Source organism: Malus domestica, chromosome 13 (genome assembly GCF_042453785.1).
Source record: "Malus domestica chromosome 13, GDT2T_hap1".
NCBI lineage: Eukaryota > Viridiplantae > Streptophyta > Magnoliopsida > Rosales > Rosaceae > Malus > Malus domestica.
Window position 1 is genome coordinate 8,288,029 of NC_091673.1, and position 8,580 is coordinate 8,296,608.

At 38.9% G+C, this 8,580-nt stretch overlaps 1 protein-coding gene across 1 annotated transcript; it reads right to left on the reverse strand.

The window, feature by feature from the left end:
• LOC139190775 (uncharacterized) lies at positions 1–3,033 on the reverse strand. The gene is made up of 5 exons (XM_070811247.1): positions 2,532–3,033; positions 2,043–2,449; positions 1,555–1,610; positions 1,254–1,450; positions 1–620 (listed from the first exon to the last, which is right to left on the reverse strand). The coding sequence occupies exons 1-5, from the start codon at positions 3,031–3,033 to the stop codon at positions 1–3; spliced, it is 1,782 nt and encodes a 593-aa protein (XP_070667348.1).
• Positions 3,034–8,580: the final 5,547 nt, after the last annotated feature.

The window sequence follows — 8,580 nt, forward strand, 5'->3', positions numbered from 1 at the left end:
TTATCTTCGTTCTTTTATCTCCAATTTTACTCCAATAGCTCTTAAATCTGCAAGAAGAGGAACACGACAAGCATACAAAGCATTAAGTCGACCTTGAGGTTTCATACTCAGTGCATCAGCTACCACATTTGCACAACCCGGGTGATACTCAATAGTGCAGTCACAATCACTTAGTAACTCCATCCACCTTCGCTGACGAAGATTAAGATCATGCTGAGTAAAAAGGTACTGTAGACTCTTGTAATCTGTGAAGATCTTACATTTCTCACCATAGAGATAATACCTCCAAATCTTCAAAGCAAAAACAATGGCTGCCAACTCAAGATCGTGAGTAGGATAATTCCTTTGATGGATCTTCAACTGTCGAGAAGCATAGGCGATCACTCTATTATGCTGCATCAAGACACATCCCAAACCATTCAAGGAAGCATCACTGTAAATCTCAAAGTTACCACTATCGTCAGAAAGTACCAATACTGGAGCATGAGTGAGGCAATATTTCAGCTGCTGGAATCTTTGCTCAAAATTCTTGTCCCACTCGAACTTAACATCATTCCTGGTTAACTTCGTTAGTGGTAAAGCAATCATAGAAAAATCCTTAACGAACCGTCGATAATAACCTGCTAGACCAAGAAAACTCCGTACCTCAGTGACAGTTCGTGGTTGTTCCCAATTCTCCATTGCTGCTATCTTTTGAGGATCTACTTGAATTCCTTGTACCGATACTACATGTCCCAAAAATGCCACTTGAGTCAAGCAAAACTGGCATTTGCTAAACTTGGAATACAACCGATGTTCCCTCAATTTCTTTAATACCAAGTTAAGATGTTGAATATGATCTGCTTTCGACTTAGAGTATACCAGAATATCATCAATAAAAACAATGACAAACCTATCAAGATATTGCTGGAATACTTCATTCATTAACCTCATGAAAGCTGCAGGTGCATTAGTCAACCAAATGGCATCACCAAAAACTCATAATGTCCATAACGGGTCCTGAAAGTCGTTTTATGTACATCTTCATCTTTAATCTTCAACTGATAATAGCCAGATCTCAAATTAATCTTAGAGAACACACATGCACCTTTAAGCTGATCAAACAAATCATCTATACGAGGCAATGGATAACGGTTTTTAATCGTTACCCGATTCAATTGCCTATAATCAATACATAATCTCAAAGTTCTATCTTTCTTTCTTACAAACAACACCGGAGCTCCCCCAAGGTGAAGTACTAGGTTGAATGAAACCTTTATCAGTTAATTCCTGTAACTGAATTTTCAACTCTCTCAATTCAGCTGGTGTCATTCTATATGGAGTCAAAGATATAGGATCCGTACCTGGAAGCAAATCAATCGAAAACTCCACATCTCTGTCTGGCGGCAATCCATGCAAATCATCTGGGAATACATCAGGATAGTGCCTAACTACTCCAACTTCCTCCACACTACTAGGAACAACATCATTTAACACCAAATGTGCTTAGTATCCTTGACAACTTTTTTATAACAACTTCTTTGCTCTCGTGGCAGAAATAACACCATGTCTCACCCCACTTCTTTCACCCACAAAAGTAACCTCTGGTAGTCCAGGACGATGAAAAGTAACTAATTTCCCGTAACAATCTATATGGGCACGATTATAATGTAACCAATCTGCCCTTAAAATTACATCAAAATCCACAATATCTAATGAAATAAGATTAGCTGGCATAACTACATCATCTACCATCACTGGACACCCTGGATAAACACTATCAACATAACATTTGTCCCCTCTAGGCATAACAAACTCTAAATCAAATCCTAGAGGTGTAAGATGAGGTTGTGTCATTTGAGCAAATGTATGAGAAATCACATAATGTGTAGCACCACAATCAATCAAAACTCTAGCAAAATGACCAAGGGTATTTAAATTACCCATAATCAAGTCCGGCTGGTTCTGAGCATCTTGCAGTGAGATGTGATTAACACGTCCATGAGCTTGCTATCGTCCTTCACGACCTCTATTACCTTGATTACCTAGCCCCTGAGAAGTACGTCCCTGTCCTGTCTGGCTAGACTGCCTAGACGGTCCTGCACTGTTAGCAACAACCTCTCCATGTCGGGGCTAACCTTCCTGATACCACTGAGATCCGCTAGCTGGCATGGAAGGATATGAAGTATAACCTCTAGGATCTTGGGAATACCCAATCTGAAAATAAGAATCCTGGGAATACTGATACTGTCCGGAAGCATAGGGAGCAACATCACCCTAATAGTGGTAAGCACCACCACGACCTGTCTGACCATAACTGCCTGATCCAAAGTTCTGCTGAATCGGCGCTGGAGGTGGCATAGGAGACTGCTGAGGCCTCTGTTGACTCTAGGGACATTGTGCAGCTCTATGTCCCAACTGTCCACAAGTGTAGCAACCACCGCCACTTCTCTTACACTCTCCATGATGTCTGAAATTACAACGGCGACACAACGGAGGACCTGAACCACCAGCACCACCAAAGTCTCTCTGTCTCTGAAACCTGGGTCCACCAGTAAATCTTCCACCTCTCCTCGGGCCTGTGACACTAAATCCTCCGCTGGAAGAACTCGAGCTCACTCCACTTCTCTTGAAATTCTCTGTCTTACGGGGTCCCTGAGTGGAGATACATTTACCCATGTCATCTTTCCTCTGATTATCATTCTTATCTTCATCTTCCTCACTATTACTATAAAGGTTTTCGGAATCCTCCATCCGAACCAAAATCTCAGAAAACTCATGGTAAGTGGAGCAAGGAATCGCACTAGCAAACGTCCGCCATTTCCTCTTAGTTCCCTGCTTAAAACGGCGAAGCATCTCTACATGATTACCAGTTGTATCTGGATCATAGCAGGATAAGTCTGTAAACTTCCTATAATACTCATTCGCCGACATTTTCTTTTGCTTCAATTGAGTGAACTCCTGCTTCTTATGATCAATGTACTCCGGGGGAACAAATCTTTTCTTAAAATTCTCTTTGAATATTTCCCAATCAACTACCGCTTCAGGTGACATAAACTGAGTTTGATTTTCCCATCAAGCTGCAGGCTCTCGTCCTAAAAACCAAGTAGTGGTCTCAACCCATCTACTAGCAGAAATATTCCCTTGACTCTGCATCACCTGAAAGGTCTTCTTAATACGGTCTAACCACTTTTCTGCTCCTTCATGACCCTCATTACCAATGAAGTGGTTTAATTTCATATTATACACAGTCTCCAGGGGTGTTCTCTGAGGAGGACGGATTGCAGTCTGAAAGGCATGGGCCATCGCTTCCCCTAATTGAGTTATGTCAGGGAGATTAGGCTCAGAAGCACGACGTTATTCCCTACGAGGCGGCATAGTTCTGACAGTAGACACCAAAAGATCATTAGAGCATTCACAATTTATACAGGACTGCAAACCTAGGCTCTGATACCAAACTGACACACCCCGATCCTAAAATCAGGGCATGATGGCCGTCACGTGGGCGTGACGTAACCAAAAGTGCGACGCGGAAGCAAAAAGGTAAAAGAAATACAAAGGAATAAAAACCATCTACTAGCAATAATATCTGAATAACATGCTAGAGTGAGTTTAAGTGTGAAACACACATAATCAGAGCATAAGTATTAGGTGCAGTCAAGTAGGACCATTCCTAAATTACAACACCCAAAGGTGAGTCCTACATTTAAGTAGTCTGTCAGAACACCGTGGAAATCCTCGTGAGCCACCAACACTGCTAACTAGAACCTGGACGGGCGCAAAACAAGATTGAGTGGGTCAGTAAAACAAAGCTTTTTGGAAATATTTCATTTAATAACACTTCTAACCCCTCACTGTAAAGCCTGTATACTTTCCCAGAAAAAATAGTATATATATAACAACAAATAATTCGAATCACAAGTCTTTAACATTTTTCAGGAAAATATGCCATGCTATGCTTCAAAACATAATAAGGATGCATCAATATAACAAGGGAAATATGGAATCAACCGGAGACCCTGCAGCTGTCCTGTACGGCTAATTTTATATCTCAATATCCAATCCAGCCGGAGTCACCGACTGTGACCTGTACGACACTACTCTGCACACAAATCGGAACTACCTAAAGTAGTTTGTACGACAAGAGTGGTGTAAGAATACGCTCTAGTGCTTCTCTCATCAACAACTGTATAACAATCTAAAGTCACCTACAAGTCGGAACTACCTTTAATGGTATGTACGACACGCCGGAACCACCTCTAGTTGCCTATACGACATGCACATACTTGGATCCAAGGTGAGCGTGTGGTGCGGGGTGAATAATACAAGCACTGACACCGGGGGTGCACGTTATGAGCTCTCAACATAAATCACATCAAACAATAAACAATAACTAACTCACCTGATACTCACCTGTGCGTCCACGGCACCATTTCACATATATGCATCAAATACTAGTTCATATATTTCATATAATATGTATGCATGGCATTTTAAAAAATACTTTCATTTAAATTCAATTTCTGGGAAAAGTCAGTAGTATATAGGCATATATAGAAAATAACTGCCCACTCATTGGTATGTCGAAGGATCGTAACCCCCGTGATGCCCTTGAATGCGCTCGTCCTCGAGATAGGTCTCACCTATATGCGAAACAATTATAAAAACGTTATTTTAAAACATATAGGCAAAACTAGCTAATAACTTCTCATACATTGCTCAATTTGGGTATATGAATATACCACAGTGACCTACTCGACGTCGCGGACGTCAAGATATTTTTAAAATAATTTTTCATCGCCGCACGCGCCCCCACGCGCGTCATCCCCTACCTCCAGACGCCGGAAAATCTCGTCGGCGCCGAAAACTGGGCAAACCTATACATGCCCTTTTCTTGCTCGATTTTGCACCATTTTTCATGAAATTTTCACCAAAATGTCACAAATCATGAGAGGAAGAAGGTTATACCTCTTTGGAGCCTCAAAACCTTCGAAATCATGTCGCGAAATTTCTACCAAAACCGGCCACCTTCGAACCTCGTGATCCCGACGTTCAAAACCTTCAAACGAAGCACTCCGAGCTTTGTGAGAACCTTCTAGAGCTCATTGTGAACTTGGATTGTCCTATAACGTAACCATTCAAAAGTTCATGAATAGTGCTCAACTCGGAGTTTGAGTTTTCAACGTGATATTGAACGATTCCTTACCTGAAATGGGTACCAGAGAGTTCGTGTGGTCTCCAAGAGCATGATGATGGTCTCAAACACGACGATCTGTGATGTTTTGATGGTCTTTGGGTGTGGTCCGTACGAGTTCGAAGGGAGAGAGAGAATGAACTGAGAGAAAGGAGAGAGAGAACGTGTGGGAGAGAGAGAGAAATCTAATTGTGTATGTGTGGTCCTCTTAAGTCCCTAACCACACAAAATGCGCACAATTTTTAATCCAACTTAACTTTTTCCAAGAATTTAGGAAGGTATGCTATATTCAAATAAACATGTCACACATACCTTAGCAACCTTTAAGGGCAATTCCGTCAATTCACATCAACGATAAATGTAATTTCGGGACGGGCTGTGACATAATGGTAATTATGCAATATGGTAAAATAGACATTTAACATCTAAAATTTAAGTTGGGTGTATAAAGCAATTACATGGGTTTAAATAAAATTTCTCTTTTTAATTTGATCCATTTGGTGGTTGTGAATTTATTAACTGTAAAAAAAATTCCTTTTTTTTTTCTATTAATCATCAATTTAAAAGTAATAATACTTTGAATTCCTCTTATTTGATATAGTACCAAATACAATATAAATAATACAATCATTAGTCTGATATTGCACTAAACGCCAAACTAATTTAGTTAGTACTATCCGATGACTATTTATCATATCCGACTAAAATAGTCAGTATAGTCCGAACTGTCAAACGAGGCCTTATACCTGCTCCGCCAAAGATAAACGGTTTCTTCATAAACAAGCCTCTAGATGTGTAATATGTCATTTGATTTCCTAAACTATTATCTCAATTAAAGTTTACCGCTTGAATTATTTTTTTGACAAATTAACCCTTTGAATTATTTAAAATCAGTCAGTTAACCCCCCACCGTCAAATTCAATAAAGCTTTATTCACTTCGCTGTCAATACTGACACGACTTTACTTTCAAAAGTGAATCACGTGCTAGTATTTTACGCTAAAGTGGACGAAAATTCATCGAATATGATGGTGGGGGGTTAATTTGCTGATTTCAAATATGATCCCAATAACCCCTCACCATCATCTTTCCCCGAGAAATTAAAATACAAAATTCCCTCATTTTTTTTGTCTAATCATTTTGGCCTATTGTTTATTAAATTGAGGATATCTTTGTCTAATCATTTTGTCTAAACATAATTTTTCACCGAATGACCAAAATGATTGATAATGGACAATTTTAGGAACCATTTCTATGGATTTCAAATCTCATATACCATTTTGACTAAAAATGCTTATTATTTTAATTTTCCTTTTGGAATATTTTGTGTTTTTAATTTCTCGGACAAAGATGATGAATTGTGATGAAAATGCACCGGGTTGTTATTTGGGATAATGGGAGTCGGGGTTTAGGTGTACCACTAACACTAAATTCCACAAGCAAATTATACATCCCAACCAAAAATATGCATGCGAATAATCTCCATTGATATGGTAAAGGCGTAACCAGATGAATATTTAGATTAAGTTATTCCATTGAATTACCTAACTTCCTCAATAATTATATATTTGTGGAGCTTAAAATAATCTCAAAAATTCTAGAGGTGACATGTGAACTTTTATTCAAGAAAGACAAGATTGCCCTCAATAAATGAGCAGACTTCTCAGATGCTCTCACGCACAGCTCACATCCCTGGAGGACTCAGCAGCTGAACACAATTGCCCACAACTCACCTGCCATTGACATGAAATTAAAGATAAAGATTAATTACCCAAATCCTATCTTTAATACATTCTCAATTGAAGATTGACTTCAATCAAGTAAGTAATCATAATTTAAATCAATTAGGGATAATTACTCCATTATCTCAAAATATTATTTCCTATTAAATATCTTGAGAATAATATCTCTCCATTAAACACTATATGGCCGGCCCTATGCCTATAAATACCTCATATTCTACCAAATTTTCAGGGTTTTTGCAACCCTAAAAAGCCTTAAACACTTTACTCTCTCAGAGAAACTAACTTAGGCATCGGAGATCCGTTAACCTAACCCCCCCTCACACCTCGTGGGCGTGTGAGGCTTAGGTCTTTGATCAAAGGTGTTGATTGTTTTGCAGGTGCATTTTTGTCAATACTGAAGACGGCAGAAATTTGCATCGACAATATTCAAGTTGCAATGGTCCCTATTAATAGAGTAAAGTAAACATGGAGGATGGTCTCCAAGAGAAGTTGGATGGTAACTCCAAATAAAATAGTATAGGTGACAAAATACTGTTATGTGATGTTATTAAGACACTCACAATAGAAGTTTGTGAATGAATTTTTTTTAATTACTAATTTATTAATAAATATTGATATTTTTCAAATTTTTATTATGAATGGTGATTATGACGTGTGGTGATGGCTATAGGGTGGTGATGATGATGATGATGGCAATGACGACGGTAGTGGCAATACTGACATTTGTGGCAGTGGAGGTAGTAGAGATAGTCATGGTAAGGTGGTGGAGGAAGTTGTTGTGGTAACTAGTGAAACTCTTTGTCTTAATTATGCTGAATGGTGGAGTATATGATTACAAAAATGCTACTTTCATGGTCTTACCATCATTTTCATACCACATTTGTACTATATCTCTAAAAGAGGTGAGATTGTTGGTAGGCCCTACCTCTATTAAAGAGGTGGCACAAATGTGGTAGAAAAATATTGTAAGTGTAGCATTACTTTATATAATTAGAAGTGGGAAAGATAAAATCCAACAAAATCTTATAGATATTGATTGGATTTGCAATGATAATTTTTTTTATTATTTATTTTTTTTATAAATGCACTTAAGGTCTTTAAAATCTTATCAATGTTTGTGAGGCTCAAAAAATCTTAATTGAATACCACAAGATTATATAGGATAGACCTGAATTTGAGAGAAGCAAGACTTTATGAAAGTGCATCAAATTTTATATACAATAAGGGCCAGTGGCGAAGCTACAGAGGGGCAAGGAGTGGCGGTCGCCCCTCCCCTAGCCGGAAATGAAGCCCAGGAGCGAGTATCCGCCCCTCCTTTCGCCAAAAATGAAGCCTTGATTTTTGTTGATGCGTGGGCGCTGCGAGCAGTGGTTCATCTTTTGTAAAACTCAAGCCAAAACATAGTCATTTTGGACCTTGGGAAAATGAAAAACCCCTTAAGTAGAACGGCGTCGTTTGCTTTCATTGAAAAATAAATAAAATAAGATCGAGTCATTGATATATGGAGGACCACTCGTCCGAATTGCCCCCCTTGACGACTTCGCCCTTCTCTTCCAAGTTCTAGCCTTCAAGCCAAGCCAGTGCCTAGCTTCAAAGCCTACTTTCATAGCTTACCTGAATTCCTCCAAAACTTGACAGCAACAATATATGAGCACATAGCTTA

Bases quoted from the DNA above. Each gene is read 5' to 3' on its own strand.
- LOC139190775 (XM_070811247.1), bottom strand. From the start codon at position 3,033: ATGTCACCTGAAGCGGTAGTTGATTGGGAAATATTCAAAGAGAATTTT. The intron at 2,450-2,531 runs GTGGACCCAGGT...TTGTAATTTCAG, and splicing joins GAGAGGTGGAAGATTTACTG to ACATCATGGAGAGTGTAAGA. The intron at 621-1,253 runs GTTTCATTCAAC...TTGGTCTAGCAG, and splicing joins ACAGGAATTAACTGATAAAG to GTTATTATCGACGGTTCGTT.